This window comes from Anomaloglossus baeobatrachus, chromosome 3, assembly GCF_048569485.1.
Source record: "Anomaloglossus baeobatrachus isolate aAnoBae1 chromosome 3, aAnoBae1.hap1, whole genome shotgun sequence".
NCBI classification, from domain to species: Eukaryota; Metazoa; Chordata; class Amphibia; order Anura; family Aromobatidae; genus Anomaloglossus; species Anomaloglossus baeobatrachus.
In genome coordinates this window covers 608,816,706-608,836,528 of record NC_134355.1, presented here as the reverse complement: position 1 = coordinate 608,836,528, position 19,823 = coordinate 608,816,706, and the positions used below count along the sequence as shown (strand labels likewise).

At 45.5% G+C, this 19,823-nt stretch overlaps 1 protein-coding gene across 2 annotated transcripts in view; it reads right to left on the bottom strand.

The window, feature by feature from the left end:
- Positions 1-19,823, bottom strand: part of COLEC11 (collectin subfamily member 11) — a 57,176-nt gene that overhangs the window by 10,093 nt on the left and 27,260 nt on the right. For both annotated transcript variants that reach the window (XM_075338744.1, XM_075338745.1), the window contains exons 3-5: positions 10,446-10,517; positions 10,263-10,316; positions 6,819-6,914 (exon numbers count right to left, since the gene is read on the bottom strand). In XM_075338744.1, coding sequence (XP_075194859.1) covers positions 6,819-6,914; positions 10,263-10,316; positions 10,446-10,517 — 222 coding nt within the window. The remainder of the gene's footprint in view (positions 1-6,818; positions 6,915-10,262; positions 10,317-10,445; positions 10,518-19,823) is intronic.

The following is a 19,823-nucleotide window of genomic DNA, read 5'->3' as shown; positions in this document are numbered from 1 at the left end:
CCCATAATCGCGGGACCGCGCTTTCGGTGTAGTCACTGCTCCGCGCTCTTCCCATCTATTTCCTGCCTCGGGGCAAGATGGGAAGGAGGCGAAGTGAGGTCAGCAGCAGCGCGCTTGCGCAGAAAGAAGCAGGCCGAGGGGGAAAGCGCGGTCCCGCGATTATGGGCGGTTGCTTAGGAATAAACATCACAGCACCGCCCATAATCTTAACCCTGCGTGCACGTCACCAGCGGTGACGCTGGGCACAGTGCTCATCCCCGAGAGATGGGCACTGGGCATGCGCGGGGATGGCTGGAGCAGTGGGCGGCGTCCAGAACTATTGAAATCAGCGATGGGGGCGGCATACAGGACCAGGGGGCAGAATAACGGCCATCAGGCAACCCGCCCCCGTGACGGATTTACAGAATCAGAAGCCAAAAAGGTACAACTTTATAAACACTTTTTTTCGGTCAGAAAGTGGGCACAATCATAACAGGGACCTTTATAGAATGCAGCCCAGGAGCTGCAGAGGGGGAATCTGTTAGGTTTTAGGGGACATTTCTGCTGACAGGTTCCCTTTAATCATATGGCGGGACGCATTAAGCTAATTAGTTGGAATGTTAGGGGCTTAAGGTACTGTCACACATAACGAGATCGCTAGCGAGATCGCAGCTGAGTCACCGTTTTGGTGACGCAGTAGTGATCCCGTTAGCGATCTCGTTATGTGTGACACTTACCAGTGATCAGGCCCCTGCTGTGAGATCGCTAGTCGTTGCAGAATGGTCCAGGTCATTTTCTTCAAAGGCGACGTCCTGCTGGGCAGGACACATCGCTGTGTTTGACACTGTGTGACAGGGTCACAGTGACTGCTGAGATCGTTATACAGGTCGCTACTGCGACCTGTATTGTTCCTGCATCGCTGGTAAGATCTGACTGTGTGACATCTCACCTGCGACCTCCCAGCGACTTACCTGCGATCCCTATCAGGTCGCATCGTTTTCGGGATCGCTGGTAAGTCGTTGTGTGTGACTGGGCCTTTAGCCTCTAGCATCAAAAGGCAAGCAGTATTTCAATTTTTACGCACAGAAAATCCTGACCTAATTTGCTTGCAGGAAACACACATGACACCGGAGAAGCTGCATCTACTGGATAGAAAGTGGCTCGGGGTGGGGTATCATTCTACATATTCTGCATACTCCATAGGGGCCAGTATACTAGTCCGCTCAGGCGCACGGTTTGAATTTCTAAAGGTCATCGTGGATAAAGATGGGCGGTATGTATGTCTTTCCTGTAGGCTGGGGACAAGAGCCGTAGTAATTATATCCCTATACATACCTCTGCCATATTGCAGCAAACTACTTCACAGTCTGATAAATTTATTGGCAGACTTTCCGGGGGTTCCCTTTATGATAATGGGAGATTTTAATAATATTCCGAATTCACATTGGGACAAAGGGAGACATGAGGTACGAAAAATGGGGGGCAACTGTATACCATTCGGTAATTTACTTAAAGAAACGGCGCTGATTGACCAGTGGAGGACTCGGCATCCAGAAGTGTATCAATACTCCTGTTATTCGGCTACTTTCTCATCCCTGTCGCGCATTGATCTGGCCTTGGGCAATGAAGCAATGCAAGGTTTGGTAGTGGGTCCTAAATACTTCCCCCCGGAACGGTATCAGATAATTCGCCCCTGTGTGTAGAAATAGACCTGGGGGAACAACAAAACCAAAATAGACCCTTATGGAAATTAAATCCCTTTTTGTTACAATTAGTTGAAGAAGAGGGGGTATTAGTGATAGTTTAAGGGAATACCTTAGGTTCAATGAAGGATCAGCATCTATTGGAATGGTTTGGGAGGCAATGAAGGCGTACTTGAGGGGATTGTATATAAGGGGTATATCTAAGGTAAAGTCGGAGGCAAGAAGGCAGAATCCGCTTGCGTTTCAGGAATTGGGGGAGGCGGAAGATGCTTTAATATCAGACCCCACGCCGGCGGCAAAAGCTAGGATGAAGGCAGCTCAAAAGATGGTTAATAGATTGACAATACAGGCAGCGGAGAGAAAGAAAATGTTCCAAACCATGCAGTCCTTTGAGAATGGAGAACGGGCGGGTCACCTCAGTGATAGCTGCGGCACAGAGGGAATCGACATATATTGCACGGTTACAGTCAGTAGATGGGGCAGTTGTCACGGACACCTCGGGGATCCTAAAAGTACTAGAAACATTCTACTCTAATCTATACTCAGTCAAGGTGCACCCGGAGGCGGGGGAGGTGGATGAATTTCTAGGCAGAGCTCAGGTGCCAGTCCTCTCAAGGAAATCTAGAGAGTTACTAGATGAGCCATTTGACTTAGAGGAGTTAGAGCTAGCTCTTAGTGATATGGCGAATGATAAGGCGCCGGGGGTAGATGGGTTTCCAGCTGAAGTATATAAGCAACATAGGGAGGTTTTACTGCCGGAGCTGCTTAAGGTATAAAATTCATGTCTAGAAAGAGGAGAGCTTATGCCGTCTATGCAGGAGGCAATAATTGTGGTACTCCCTAAAGAAGGCAAAGACCCGGGTTTGCTAGCCTCTTACAGACCGATTTCACTATTGACGGTAGATGTAAAGCTCCTGGCTAAGATGCTTGCAAATAGGCTCACCAAAGTCATTACATCCCTAATACACCCAGATCAAGCAGGGTTTATGCCCAACAAATCCACGGCAACTAACCTTAGGAGACTGTACCTGAATATGCAGATACTGGCGGAAAATAAGGGGAGGCGGGTTATTCTCTCCCTAGACGCGGCCAAAGCTTTTGACAGCGTAGAGTGGGGGTACCTATGGGCTACGATGCGATCAATGGGGTTTGGGGAAGTGTACATTAGGTGGGTGCAGCTGTTGTACTCTGCTCCTACGGCAAGAATTAGGGCAAATGGCAGCATGGCAGATAGATTTTCTCTCTATAGAGGCACAAGGCAGGGGTGCCCACTGTCCTCCCTGTTCTTTGATATCACTATCGAACCACTGGCGGCAGTGATGCGGCGGGATCCTGGTGTAGTGGGTTACCGATATGGGAGTGTGGAGGAGAAAGTGGCCTTATATGCGGACGATTTATTATTGTTTCTGGCAGATGCAGGGAGTTCCTTGGAGGCGGTAATGAGGGTCATCTCTAACTTTGGAAGGCTATCAGGGCTCACGATAAATTGGGACAAATCGGTTTTGATGCCACTAGATGAAACGCCTTTCAATGTAGTGGTGACTTGTGCTCCGGTTCAGGTGGTGTCAGAGTTTAAATATCTGGGAATTATGATATCCAATAAAATGGCTGAGTATGAACATCTTAATCTCACCCCTCTTTTACTTAAGTTCAAACAAAAGATTCTGGCCTGGTCCAAACTGTACCTTTCGGTGGTGGGGAGAGTCAACTTAGCTAAAATGATACTAATGCCCCAACTGCTCTATGTGCTCCATAACGCCCCGGTTTGACAACAACAAAATAGGTTTTATAAAATAAATTCTATTTTCCGAGGTTTAATCTGGGGAAGGAAGCGCCCACGGATGAGGTTAGAATATTTACAGAGACCAAAAGACGAAGGGGGACTGGCTCTACCTAATCCTTGGTGCTGTTACTTAGCTGCCCAGAGCCAACACATGATGGGGTGGGGTGTGACAGGTTTGGAGACCTCGGCTGGGAAAATATTACAGTATGTGATCGGAAAAGGTCCTCTGCTGGCAAGTCTGGAGGCGGGAAAGTTTCGTCCACACTCTGCATTATATCCTACTATACAGTTGATAGATAAAGTATGGGGTAAGATCAAACAGATGAGGCAGGTAACCGGGTTCACTAGATATACTCCCATGTGGGACAACCCCAACATTCTGGAATTTTTATCCCTTAAAGAATTTGGGCAATGGAGGAGAATTGGTATCTGGTACCTCTCCCAAGTGATGGATGGAAACATATTTAAGACTTTTGAAGTACTGCTAAAAGACTTCCCACTGGGACATAGTATGTTTTATAAATACCTGCAGCTACGTTACGCATTTGAATCGCAGAACAGAATAACACCAATTGTTATACAATCAGATAGTGTAATTAATATATTTGGGACACAGAGAGGGACGGCAGGATGTTTATCGATGGTCTACAGGGGACTTCTGTCCATGTCGGTTGGGAGGCAACCAATTGGGGCATATGCAAGGTGGGTGGAAAATTTGGGAGAAATTGGGGAGGAGAAATGGGAGTCTATTTTGCATTCTATATGTCATCAAAATATCTCTGAGCGAGGCAAAACGGCTATCGCAATTATATGTGATATATAGAGTATATAGAACCCCCGTGTGGATGAAGAAAGTGGGAGTGAGAACAGATTCCAAGTGTCCAAAATGTACTGTGGAGGAAGCAGGGATCATGCACATGTTGTGGGAATGCCCGTGTTTACAAGGGTTCTGGATCACAGTGTTAAATTTAATTCAATCAGTGATGCAAGTGGACCTACCCAGAAACCCGCTGGTGTGTGTGCTGGGCTATGTGGATGAAGTGGAGGCGGATGAACATGAGAAACTGGCAGTGGAACGATTGTTGTATGCAGCAAGGAAACTAATTGCCTTGTCTTGGCTGAAAAAGCACCGACATGTAAGGAATTTGTTGAAAAAGTGAATTTTATTATTTATATGGAGAAAAATGTTTATATTAAAAGGGGAAGGAAAACTCAATATGAGAAGATCTGAAGCAAGTGGCTGGACTTTCCAGGATTAGCGTCATTTGATCTACTGAAAGATAGGATATTTGGACTATAGGTAGGAAAGGAAAGATCGCAGTAACTGAGAAATAAGGAGGGCATGTCATTATGTGAATAAAGAGGGATGCAGAGAGTGGAGGGGTGAGACTGTCGACCAGAAGAGGGTGGGGGGAGGGGGAGGGGAGGGAGTGGAGGGGGTATGCGTGAGGACTACCCTCACAATTTGTTGTTATGTTTATGAAAGTTTTAAAATGCAATAAAAATGTATCTGATTTAAAAAAATACTGTCTATAGGGGACTACACTTGCATTGAGCGAGGCAACATCCACTAGTGGGGTTCTATCCAGAAGTCTGCACATTGCATAGTTGGCCACCGTTCCTGGCCCTGACATCGACAAATCCTCACAGCGTACAGTGCATGCACTGGGAGAATTCACAAGTCCACAGTAACAGAGTGGCACACAGAGTGCCTTCAGTGTTTTCCTTATAGACCAGACAGCCACTTTAACATTATTACAGAATATCCTGAGTCATATTGCAAAGGATTGTCAAAAATCCACTTGTGACTTTTAGGATCGCTACTTCCAATAGGTGGCGCTGTGCTAGAGTTTGTCTCCTTTACTGGAGAGACAATACAGAATAGGGGACATTATTAAATAAAGAACCCAGGACAAACATTATTAATTTATGGTGGCATTAAGGGGATATAATTAATGTAGGGGTCAATTAAGACACATTATTACTGCTTTAAAATATTTTAGGGTTCACCCACACTGACGTATATTTTCTCATGCGAGATATGGCTGTTTCATGTTCACTGCTCATCAGTCCAGCAGGAGTTAATCCCTGGGAAACCCTCTCCTCATGTTACCCTGACTTTGCATGGTGTTTTCTATCTGCTGGTATTATGCTGTTAGTGAGTATAGACTGAGGGTATACATATTTGGTATTAGATTTGGTGCAGGACTACTCTATTGGCTATTCAGCGTTATATGTCTTTTCTCTTTAAACAGAGTCTTGTAGCCAATTAATGGTCTGTGATCTTAGACCTCAATCTTGTTTATTTGGTGCTAACACAGTACCTCGTTCCTCTGTCTTCTGGACAGTGAAACAGCAATGTAATTTAACATCTGCATGGTGCATGAGGAGAGATTGTCTTGATATCTAAAATTGTACTGATATACTTGGCATTTATTGTATGTATTGTTTCCCAATGGGACAGGTTTTTTACATGCCATAGGCTTTTTTTAAGTGTTTTTATTATTTATCGTGTGTACTATACCTCTGCTGAGGGCATGTGTTTTCTTGTGGTTTTTTGTATAATAAAGTGAATTTTTCATATGTACCCTAACCTTGTGGTGATCCCGTATTGGTATATTCTTTCTCTTATTTCATGCACAAGCTTAAATATGTCTTCACCTGCGGTGAACACATATTTAATAGGGAGCCGTGATTGATCCGAAAGATCCGGCTCTTTTTGGTGAGCGGAGCCATGGGAACCGGATAACCAAAAAGAGCCGGACTGCCCATCACTACTGTCTGCATTATTTTTGGGGTTTGTTACTTTGGTCCCGGCCTTTCCCAGAGGTGGGGGGAGAGGTGGTGTTAGACCAGGGTTTGGACAGGAGTTAGGGTCACTTGGCAGTCCAGACCTTGCTACCACTGAGCATACCTCTGGGATAAGGGACAGAGTAGAGTTTCCAGTCGGAAGGCCAGTCTAGGTGACCCTACTTCAGTTTCTCACCTCTCCCATGAAAATTCTTTTGATGCTGCGTCTGATTATGTTTGGCTTCATTGCCCTTCTGGAATGTGCTTAATTGTGTGCTGTGAGTCCTCTTGTATTAAGTCCTCTTTAGTGTCTGCATAAAATATTTGGAGCTTTCTCTCATCTTAAAAGGACAGGATGATAACAAGTGGAGATTTACATGTGTTTTAGCAACTAGTTTTCTCTGTATAAACGGTAAACCCTATTTGGAAACAAATCTAACCTTACAAAACTTATGTGTCGTTGTGTTAATGATAGTTTCTCACTGGTGTATCAGACTTCTTATTTTATCTAGAATTGGGAGGGTTTTTCTATACATTTATGAAGACAATAACATGACACATACCATTTTTTACAAACTTCAACTCTGTGGTCAGCTGCGTCACCAGGATGTCCATCTCACCCACTGCTTTCCTCAGCTGTCCACATTCACATGGAATCCCTGCACAACATATTAACGTATCCAAAATGTCAATCAACAATAATAATAATGGAGGACACTATGTACAAGTTTTAAAATTAATAAAGTTTCACGCATGAGTGTATAACCAGATGTTATGTGGCTTTATCATTGGTCGGCTGGCAGTTCTATAAATGACTACCATGGCACAGATCCTAAGGGTTGCCATGGCCTTCACCCTCTAACCCATGTACAGTAATCTGTACTTACAGTGGCCACTGGGTTGGGCTCATGGAGCCAGCTGCATGGTGCAGGCTGGCAGGAATAGTCAGATAGCCAAGTCAGAACCAAGAGGGCAGAAAAGGTATTAAATTATTATTATTATTATTTTTATTATTATTATTATTATTTATTTATAGAGCACCATTAATTCCATTGTGCTGTACATGAGAAGGGGGTTACATACAAAATACGTATACAAGTTACAGTAGACAGACTAGTACAGAGGGAAGAGGGTCCTACCCTTGCGGGCTTACATTCTATAGGATTAAAAGGCAAAATCATGGACAGGTGTGACTCTAGGTATGGGGAACCAAATGGCCAAAGGGAATGGAAAGGAAACCCTGTGTCTAGGTAAGGTGGAGATGGCAACCCCTGTCCAAACCTACCCCTGGTTTCCCTCACCACCCTAGATAGGTACGGAACCTATGTGCCCAGCCAGATACCTGACCTATAGCTGACCCTGAAATAGGCTCTAGGTAGGGGACGGATGGGATGAGTGCTTAGTCAACCCCACTAAGCTCTAAAGAACACACATAGGGAAAACACACATGGGGAAGTAAACAAATAATTTATCTCCAGAGGATTCAGAGAGAGGAACTGCAACTACAACAAAATTTCTCCAGATGAATAAAAGCCGTCTGCTTGCACTGAAGACTTGTTAAGGGTATTAGACCTATCACCAGAACAGAGTAAGGGGGAATGAGGGTATTTAAAGACATAAGGTGAAGTGCTGAAGAATAACAGCTGAAAAGGTGAGGAAATCCACAGGGTCCTAAAGGGAAAGGGATAAACTCCAAGCAGGGAAAAAGGGAAAGTCAGAGAGCAGCTTGTGTAGCCAAATGCTGCAACCTTCTACAGTCAGAAAATACAGGACTGTTTGTCAAGCGTGACACACCCGTGACATCAGTAAAAGGGGCAGCGGTCAGAACAGGAATATAAACAGGTAACCAGGAGCTGAAAGCACAAGACTTAAGGTCCAGTCACACTAAGCAACTTACCAGCGATCCCAACAACGATAGGGATCGCTGGTAAGTTGCTAGGAGGTTGCTGGTGAGATGTCACACTGCGACGCTCCAGCGATCCCACCAGCAACCTGACCTGGCAGGGATCGCTGGAGCGTCGCTACACGAGTTGCTGGTGAGCTCACCAGCAACCAGTGACCAGCCCCCAGCGCCGCGTGGAAGATGCTGCGCTTGGTAACTAAGGTAAATATCGGGTAACCAACCCGATATTTACCTTAGTTACCAGCGCACGGAGCTACACGTGCACAGAGCAGGGAGCAGCGCACACTGAGCGCTGGCTCCCTGCTCTCCTAGTACAGCACACATCGGGTTAATTACCCGATGTGTGCTGCAGCTAAATGTGCACAGAGCAGGGAGCAGCGCACACCGCTTAGCGCTGGTTCCCTGCTCTCCTAGTTACAGCACACATCGGGTTAATTACCCGATGTGTGCTGCAGCTAAATGTGCAGAGAGCAGGGAGCAGCGCACAATGCTTAGCGCTGGCTCCCTGCTCTCCTAGTTACAGCACACATCGGGTTAATTACCCGATGTGTGCTGCAGCTACATGTGCACAGAGCAGGGAGCAGCGCACAATGCTTAGCGCTGGCTCCTTGCTCTCCTAGCTACAGCACACATCGGGTTAATTAACCCGATGTGTCCTGCAGCTACATGTGCACAGAGCAGGAGCCGGCACTGACAGTGAGAGCGGCGGAGGCTGGTAACAAAGGTAAATATCGGGTAACCAAGGACAGGGCTTCTTGGTTACCCGATGTTTACATTGGTTACCAGCCTCCGCAGAAGCCGGCTCCTGCTGCCTGCACATTTAGTTGTTGCTGTCTCGCTGTCACACACAGCGATCTGTGCTTCACAGCGGGACAGCAACAACTAAAAAATGGCCCAGGACATTCAGCAACAACCAACGACCTCACAGCAGGGGCCAGGTTGTTGCTGGATGTCACACACAGCGACATCACTAGCAACATCGCTGCTACGTCACAAAAGTTGTTCATTAGCAGCGATGTTGCTAGCGATGTTGCTTAGTGTGACGGGGCCTTTAACCAAAGTAGATAAGCTTTTAACTAGCAGTGGGAGTCAGAGGCACTGGAGATTAAATAGAAGTCAGCTCCACCTAGGGCTCAAAGAAAGATGCAAGCTAAAAAAGTCAGGAAATTACTTCATAGATCCCTGACAGAACAGCATCAAAAGCACCAGACGATTAAACAGGACTACAGAGTCGTTGCCCTGTGTCACCTGCAACAAAGGTGAGACACCGCCCAGCAACCAAAGTGATAACAGAGGAAATACATAGGTACAGGTCTGGATTTTACACCCGGATTTTAAGATGAGCAACCTAGTATATCAGGTTGGAGTTAAATGTTTATCAGTTTGGATGTTATCACATTTTTACTGAAATGAGGGTTAAATGAGTTCTCCCATCAGGGCAGAGTCTTTATAAAATTTGTAATACAGCATACAGGCAACATACAGTCCTATTGTGATTGCCATGGGGACTTTTTTTTTTTTGTTGGAGGAGCTGTTAGGCTGCTTTCACACATCCGCTTTTAGCAGTGCGGCTAAATCCGGCTCTAAAACCTATGCAACAGATGCGGCGAAAAAAACGCATCCTTTGCATACGTTTTTACATGCGGCCTATCCTGTTTTTGCTCGTTGCGGCACGCTACTGAGCATGCGCAGTGCAAAAAAACGCATGCAGCGGCCGGATGCGGATTTTGCCGCATCGCGCCGCATCCGGCGTCCATGGGCATGCATTGGAAAAAGCGCCGCATCAGCCGGATGCGTCACGATGCGGGTTTTTTTGCCGGACCAAAAACGCGCCAGGCAACGTTCCATCCAGCCGCCGCATGGGCTAAATATGCCGCATCCGGCAAAAACCGGACCGAACGCAAGGCCATGCGGCACAATCCGGCACTAATGAAAGTCTATGCGGAAAAAACGCAACCGGCGGCAAAAAAAACAATTGCGTTTTTTCTGAAAAGAGTCGGATTGTGCCGCATAGCAAAAACCGGAGGTGGGAAAGCAGCCTTATACTGTATGAAAATAAGGCCACATATGATGTATGATTCATGATATAGTAAAGTAAATATACCTGGTTCTCCATTGGCACCTTGAGGGCCCATATCACCAACGTCACCCTTCTCACCTAAGATGAAAAAGTAATATAAATTCATCTGTGCTATTTACAATAAATTCAATGACTTACTGCATGTTATAAGAAACTAATCTACAAACATATAATTCATAGCAGAAATACAAATCACAGGCTAAATACCTTTAGAACCAATAGGGCCAATCTTCCCATGGCGTCCTATGCCTCCTTTTACTCCTTTGTCACCCATCTCACCTAGAAAACAAGACCAAACGTGACAGATTTTTGAAAATATCAGCAATAAATTGAAAATACTAGTAGTGAAATTACGATTTGTTAGAATATGTTCATAGTTTTTTTTTAACACTGCTTAAAAAAAAATCTTCCTATTCATTTCATTAGAAAATTCACTTTGCTGTTCATATGACAACTTTGAGCATATTTTCCAACAGAATTTTTAAAATCTTCTTTGAGATGCATTTCATGTGGACACTGTCTTCTGAAAAGGCTGCAAAATATGGTTTTGAGAAAGCAGTCTGAGAAAACAAGTAGATAGTCAAAATACAATCTGAGGTTAGAAAATAGGATAAACAAAGTAGCACAAAAAAGACACAATGGATCAGAATGACCAGGTCTAGCTGAACTACATAACTGGCAACCAGAGACAGTCTTCTGGGGTTTATATAGAAAGGAGGCCGGCCCATGGCTCACAGCAGAGAGCTAATTACATACAGCTCACTGCAGCAAAACAGAGGTGGGTGGAAACGGACATCTATCAAGTCTCACCAGTCTAAAGGATGCTTTACACACTGCGATATCGCTACCGATATATCATCGGGGTCACGTCATTAGTGACGCACATCTGGCGCCGGTAGCAACATCGCAGCGTGTGACACCAAGGAGCGACAATCAACGATCGCAAAATCGTTCAAAATCGGTGATCATTGACACGTCGCTCCTTTCCTTAATATCGCTGCTGCCACAGGTACGATGTTGTTCGTCATTCCTGCGGCAGCACACATCGCTATGTGTGACACCACAGGAACGACGAACATCTCCTTATTTGCGTCCACCGGCAATGCGGAAGGAAAGAGGTGGGTGGGATGTTACGTCCCGCTCATCTCCGCCCCTCCACTTCTATTGGCCAGCCACTTAGTGACACCGCTATGACGCCGAACACACCTCCCCCTTGAGGGAGGGATTGTTCGCCGGTCACAGCGACGTCGCTGACAAGGTATGTTCATGTGACGCTGCCGTAGCGATAATGTTCGCTACGGCAGCGAGCACCAAATGTCGCACGAACGACAGGGGCGGGTGCTATCGCGCTCAACATCGCTAGCAATCTGCGCACACATCAGTGATTTTTCACTGACCGTGTCTCTGTGCGGCGTAAACGTGTGTCTGTGATTGCCGCACAAGGACATGTCCATTTTTTCTGGCATTACTGATGTCCGATGGACCACGCTATGGTGTGATCTGTGAAACACGTACCAGAAAACCACGGACATTGAAAATAAAAAGCATTATTAACTCCATCTCCAGCGCTGCTTGTCTCTGGCCTCTACTGGCTGCTGCTTCAGAGCCGGCTCATTACTGGTATGCATATTCATGTATGCAGCCACAGCCGACCCGGAAGTAGCTGCAGCGGGGGCAGAAACATAGCAGAATCAAAGAGTTCAGCACCACGGACAGCAGGAGTGGGGACAGGTGAGCTTATCGCCATATGCAATCACGGATGACGGATCACGTCTCATGGATTGCACATGGACAACCCACGTGTGCCGTGAATCATGGCACACGGGGGGACATATGCGTTTTTAACATGTCAGTGAAAAACATCTGTGTTTTTCACTGACGTGTGAAACAGGCCTAACAGCTAAACAGCCATGCACTGGCTTGGCCATATCTAAAGGCTATATGAGTGCGAAGCTGGCTATCACAGAGGTAGCAGCAGTATATTCAGACACAAATGTGACAATAATTGCATCTTCTGGAAGCAGAAATATGCACTGTTGTCTTAAGTGAAATCTACTTCAGGAATCACTGTTTTTTTCTTTGTGTTTTTAGAGGCTTTTTCCATTTAACATCTTTTGAAGTGGTTTTGAGTGGGTTTTTTTCAAAACCCAGAAGTGTCTATTAGCAAAGTCTATGGATTGTTAGAACAAAGCTCCATAGAATAAAGTGGTGAATGAGGGGAAATGTCTTGTTTTATTTCTCTGTGTATGTTTGTAGACTTTTTTAAACATATCCATTTTTGGACTATGGTGGATTCTCTGGACAACAGCAGAGTTGCATGGGTTTTTTGTTTTATATAAAAAATGGTAAATGAGGGAAAATTTCAAGGAGTGTGTGTGTATCTTTTTTTGGATCACTAGGTTAGTAATGGGGGTTTCTGAGAGACACCTCCCCATTACTAACACCAGCGCTTAATGCCAGCTGACACTACACAGCTGACATCAGGATTACACCAATTACCACCACGCCAGGGCAATTGTGAAGAAGTAAAGCGCCAGAATTGCTGCATCTAATGTGATGCACCACTTTTGGGGCTGCTGTGGGTGGCTATTTTTAGGCTGGGAAGGACCCAATAACCATGGACCTTCCCAGCCTGATAATATCAGCTCATAGGTGTCTCCTTTACCTTTGCTGGTTATCAAAAATGGAAGGGGGTAGGCGACGTAATTTTTTCTTTTCATTATTTATTTATTTGGATAATAGCTGTAAAATCTATCTATGGTATCTATATATCTATCTATTATCTATCTATCTCTCATCTTTGCACATCTGTGTGCTGTATGTGCTTTTCACAGAGTCATAGACTTCAATTGGCCCTTGTCATTTGTTCTGGTGGTAAAAAAATGGACATGTCGCCGTGTGGATCACAGTTCACATGAAAACACAAAGGTGTGAAAATCAACACCTACTTTAATGAGTTTATGCAAGATTATGTCTCCAGTGTGACACCAAACAAACTGGAAACACAGATGTGTGAACAGGGCCTAAGTTACGTTGAGAATTTTGGACTTGTTTCATAATTTGAGGATTTTTAAGTCATTCACAATCTTCACTGGCAGATATTTGTGACAAATTCATCAAAATGGGTTCACAGTGTTTGATAAATTGGTAAAAATTCAAAGATGCTTTTGTTTTGCCTCTTTTGTGCCTTTTCAGAGAAAATAAAAAGTTGTATGATCTTTTTAAAAAGCTGTAAAATATGCCATGTACTGTTACGTTCCAAAATGAGTATTTGGTGTGCTTTTGGATTTTTGTAGCATTTCTGCACCAACTAGGTAAATTAAATTATGTCATTTTTCATTGCATTATCTGTCATGCGGTTTTTAGCTTTTTTTGCTGTGTCACATTTTCAACAAAAGTGCTTTGTTTTAGAAACTTTTTGATACTTAGTTTTGATCAAAGTTTATTGATAAAGTCATGTGTTTTAAGTGTGATTCCACTGCAGGGAAACATTAAAAATGTATACATATTTTTTGTCTGTGACTTTTTCACAACTCGTTAAGTCTATGGGACAAATCCGAGAATAAAACGCACATTGACATGTTGTGGATTTCAAAAATGCACCGCAGGTCAATTTACACCGTGTAAAGAAAAAGATGTTATGAACGTGATTATATGAAGCTACCCAAAATACAGGACAAGGTGGCGCTTGCACCCATATTTGCATTCCAAGACAGACTGTCTGGATCTTTTCCTGTCAATTAAGCTTAGTTTAGAAATCATTGAATGAAGAAACATCTATCTTACTTCTCCTTATTCATGCGTATTAGAAAAATACAGTGTTAGGCCCGTTTCACACGTCCGTGAAAAACACTGACGTTCTTCACTGACGTGTAAAACACACACATGTCCCTCCATGTTCCGTGATTCACGGCACACGTGGGTTGTCCATGTGCAATCCGTGATCCGTGATTGCATATGGACATTACTCACCTGCCTTCGCTCCTGCTGTCCATGGTGCTGAACTCCTCGGGTCTGCAGCGTCCGCCCACCGCTCTCTGCAGCTACAACCGGGTCGGCAATTCCTGCTCTCATGAATATTCATGAGCCAGGCAGGAGCTGCCGAGAGCAGAGGCTGCAAAGCGAATCACAGGCAAGGTAAGTTGAAAATATTTAACATTTAATATGTCCGTGATTTTCTGGTAAGTGTTTCACTGATCACACACGAATCACACCACAGTGTGGTCCGTGGGTCATCAGTGATGCCAGAAAAAACTGACTTGTCTCCATGCAGAATCACGGCCACGGGTGTACGCTGCACGGAGACACGTTTAGTGAAAAATCACTGATGTGTGAGCAGACCCATTGATTATAATGGGTCTGCGTATGTCAGTGATTCTGGTACATTTAAAAAAAAGCACAAACGTACCAGAATCACTGACGTGTGAAAGGGGCCTTAAGAAATGTTGTGAACGACGTCTTTCCTATTTCCTTACATTTCTTTTGTCTAATCTTTAGAACTGCTTGAAAACTTATATGGTAAAGTATTGCGCCCTTTGAAAGGATTCCAAATCTTTCCCAAGCGACCATTGTAAAAGCATCTTCCTTAAAATAAAAAGTATTTTGCCTGCTTTGATTAGAGCTCGTTTGATTATTGTTAGTATACGTATATCAGACTCAGAATTTGGACTACAGACAACTAAGGATTGTGCTCCTCCTTAGTTTGTACCCCTAAATCAGCACCGTGAACATGAGATTTCTATTAATCTTGTCCACTTTTTTTGGTGCAACGAAAATACACAGTGTCAAAAACTCACTCAAACGTCATGATGGGAGCTTAACCTTAGTATTTAATTACAAAAAAGAAAATATGTAGAGTTCATAATCCACTAGGGTACTTGAGTACATTTGTGCAAAAAAAGTAGAGATTTCAAAAAGCCTGAATGAATTAGGCTAAAACATCTGTATAAATCACGACCATGAGGTTTTTTTCTCTTTTCTGAAAATCTTGGTCCTGGATTGTTTTGCCATAAAAAAATTAAACCATGATTTCTTCACCGTCCCTGTCAGGTTCTGCTCCCAGTGTCAGTTATTGGCTGTAATGCTGATGTCACAGCCAATCATTGAGCTCAGCAAGTCTTGTCCTCTGAGCTCACTGAGTGAAATCAGGATCAGTGGCAGAAACCTAATGCTGGACCTGGGGCCCATAAGTAAAGTGAGGTTTGTTTTTTTATTACACACGGTGCCTGGTTGAAGGGGGGAGCCAGGTGATGGCCGGCAGGGCTCCACTCTCCTTCCTCAATCTTGTCTTGTGCATGTGTTCCGCCCTGGCTGGGAGGTGCGACATTTACTTGCGTCTTCAGCAGCTCATCCACCACCGGTCACTGTCATAGATGTAGTTGCGCAACACATCACCGAAACAATTTCCTTTTAACTGAAACTCCAACTTCTTTATTTAGCATAATAATCTTCATGGAATATACCTTTATAACAAACTTTCTAGGACAGACATTCCACTTTCCTTCTGCGTTACCATTCTACTGCCACTGTTCTCTGGGGTAACCGTCTGTCTAGCCCACGCTCTGGGTATTAGCTCTCCAGCAGCAGAGTCTGACTTCTGCATTCCACGTCTCTTGCCTTTGCGGCTTGCCGTGCAGTGGGACACAATGGAGGATACCCTCAGAGGCCTGGGCGGACCCCGAAACAGAGCTCACTAGTCCCAGTAACCCCTATGCAGAACTGACTTGACTTTCCCTGGCCTGTCTGCCTAACCAATTCTCTGCTCATCCCACTGTGCTCTATCCCTATTATCCGTGCATGCCGGACCTTGCCCGAGTTGAGCTGGATCACCTTCCTTCCTGCTCCATCCCCTAGCCTACCACATTACCCATAGATGGGCTGTTAACACCTGCACATAACATTTCCAATTGCTAACACACTCTATCTACCACTTAACCCTCTCCTGCTCACTTGGTCCCTACGTTGCTCTAAATCGTACCTTAAAACATTCTATATTATTATTCCTATGGCTGATACTTATCTATAGTCTACTTCATACAATTTTATTTAACATTCTTATACTTTGCATAATAACAATGCAATATTTCCCCACAATCAAAAATACTCTATATACTAAAACAGCCTAGAGGTCAGAGAAGCAATGTCCGCAATAATACATTTAAAGGTGTATATATACAGTACATATATAGAAACACAATATATACTCAGTAGGAGTGGGGCACACTGCCCACCTCCTACATGGGGATCAACATTTTCTGAAAGAGGACTAGCCCTTTAACTTAAAGGCATAAATCTATTAATGAACAAGGCGCAATTAAATGCGTAATAGCAATGATGAATCGGATCCTGTGTTTATTTACTGTTTGCCCTAATTTTGGGTGAATTTGTCTTCCAACATAAAACTTTTGCAAACATCGCAGTCATTTGTGAAAGTGGCAGCGAATAAAGGAGCGACATATAGGCAGATGGAGCGCTGATGTTTCCTGTTAATGTGATGTATGAAGTGTCACGGTTTATAGACACCAGTATACACAGGTTCTTAAAACCTTCCTGTCAGTTTTATGTCACTGTAATTGTGGCGCCCCTGACCCAAGTCAGGCACCACTGAGTACTGCACCCATGCTGAGACAGTGATACCAGATAATCCTAAAGGCCAGAACAAGGTGTGTACGCACAGACACATAGCAAGCAGGTCTCCCACACCTTTAAAGGGGACCCTTGGGTAGTCTCCAGAGGGGGCTAGCTTTCAAATCTCATCAAGGGGTGTAGTGGAGGGGCTGAGAGCTAAAGTGCAGAGGTTGTCAGGAAAGGAGTGGAGTGAGCCAGTATGGTAGTGGTGAGTGGCGGTCGCTAGGGGAGACGCGCGCAGCCACTAGTCAGACCCTGCGCAGTGTGGTGACAGTTGGTGGGGGAGAACAGTCACGTGGTCAGTCAGTCAGTCAGACGGAGAGTCAGTACGAGGTTGCCAGGGACTAGGCACGTACGGGGAACAGGTCCCTAGAGCAGACTTCAGTTTTAACTATCTGCTAAACCTGCCGGTGAGGGGAACTACAAGTACCTCACCAACCACACAGAGTCCAAGCCTCAGCAGCAATGCAGGGACCCATAAGGAGACAGAGCCTGAAGCCATCTCACCTGGTCCACTCTGCCGGCAAACGGTCCAAAAAGGGGAGAAAAGGCAGTAGCAACTCCCTGGGTAGACCCCCACGGTACTTCAAGTCAGGGGTTATCCGAACACAGAAGTGCTAGGAAGGCGAGCTAACTAGTTACCCTCAGACTGGTCCGAAGGAGCCCTGGTTCAACCTGGTTTATCTCAGCATCGCCCGGGTCAACTCACCACAACAACAACTGAAGTGAGTAAAAAGTAGTTTTGCACTGAGCCTGAGTTATTCCTGACCCGCTCCTCTACACACCTGAGCCCCTGGGGCCTGCCTCACTCATGGGAGGCCACACCATCTGACTGCAGACCCCATCAGCTCCAGACGCTCATAAAACCTGCAGTGGTGGTCAGCCATGTCCCTGACCACAAGCCGTGAGTGGTGTCACGACACATACAAAATCTGACATACCTGTTTGCCATATTAAAAGAAGACTCGGTGGCGTCCCTGAAGCTGGATCAATGTCCCTGGGGCACCACATATTCATTGCACAAGCACCAAAAGGTAAAGTAGTAAATGTAGGGTTATTTTATTCTTCTTTATGAGCCAAACAGACTTACTGTAACTCTCTGCTATGTTTATGTAGGACCATTTATTTTCCTCTAATTTGTTAATAACCTGCAATCACTGCATGCTTTTTCTAATAAAGGTCGACATTTGTGCTCCAGGCTTCTGCACTCAGTTTCTGGGACAGAAGCGAGTAATCATCAGACATATTACATGGAACCTGACTCGTGATGAGCGAGCACTAAAATGCTCTAGTGGTCAGAACTCGAATGAAGCAGATCAGACGCTCGCATGGGCTCAGCTCGAGTATCGAGTATAATTGAAGTCAATGGGAAACTCGAGCATTTTTTCCAGAATATCCTAAGAGGGCAGGGGGGGAGTAAGGCAGTAAAATAGCTGACATTGATGAAAACAGCACTCAAATGGAATAGGAACAGCATGGGGAAGATGCCTGGACACATCTCTGACTCCAATGTCACTGTGTGGCAACCCTGAGGCTCTGGTTGCCACAGGGTACTGCGCCTCTATTAAGGTGCTGTTTCTATCTCAGATAAGGAGGGGGTTAATCACCGGTGTTCCACATTCACACACTACATACAGCTTTGGAGCCTTCACACAGGATGGGATGGCTCAGGGTAGGCAGGGGGTGGTCATAACGGTCATGGAACTTCCCGGTCACTGAAGCCAGCCACCTGGGGGGCAGGTTCCACCTGGGGTAGAAATAGGCGCAACACACTCACATAGGGAGCAGACCCGTCAGGACCATAGTTCTGGCAAGACATCTTTGGAAAACTTGGACTTTTACTGGCCCCCTTGGCTTGGAGTGGGAGCTCAGATGGAGTACCTAACTGTGGAGGGGTACACCCTAGAAATAGGACTCTCACTCCTTCTTCTCTCCAAACACTGGTGGTGACCCCTTACCGGATCTGGGATTGACCTGAGCCCATCACGGCAGTAACCAGTGTGACCGGGCTGGAAGCTGAAGTTGTGAGTAAACTACATCCTGAACCCACAAAGACTGTGTTGGCTCATCCTTACCGCCGCCTCCCACTAGCGCTTAGGCGCCAATGGCCATTACAACCCTCATCATCTACGCGAAGCCCGCGCCTCCTGTGGGGAGCGACACCATCCCGGCTGCCTTAACACCTGCCCCCCGGAAAGGAATTCTGCAGCAGCGGCTACTACTGGCCGCATACCACAGGTGGTGTCACGACAAACATTTCCCAATACCCAGCTACACCCACCATTTAACTCTATTCCTCAGGGCAACGGAACCAGGTAAGGCCACCCCGTGACCCTGTGACAATGTCTGACTCGACCTGAAATGGCCCGGCGACAGGTAGGTTAACCGCCTGCCCCATGGGGTGCTACATTTGCTGGGAACATAATTGTCAGAGTATTAAGCCTGCTTTACACCTTTCAATTCTGCATACGATATCGTATGCGATGTGACACGCCCCCATCGTATGTGCGACACGTTCAATTTGTTGACTGTGTCGCACAAACGATTAATTGCTGTCACACGTACTTACCCTTCCATACGACCTCGATGTGGGCGGCGAACATCCACTTCCTGGAGTGGGAGGGACATTCGGCGTCACAGCGACGTCACGCGGCAGCCGGCCAATAGAAACGGAGGGGCGGAGATGAGCGGGACGTAAACCTCCCGCCCACCTCCTTCCTTCCGCATTGCCGGCGGGAGCCACGGGACGCAGGTAAGATCTGTTCATCGTTCCCATGGTGTCACACACTGCGATGTGTGGTACCTCGGGAACATTGAACAACCCGACATGCAATTTTATGGAAATGAACGACGTGTATGCGATGAACAGTTTTACGTTCAATCGCAATCGCACGTAGCTGTCACATGCTACAACAACACTAACGATGGCGGATGTGCATCACTTACCGCCGACACATC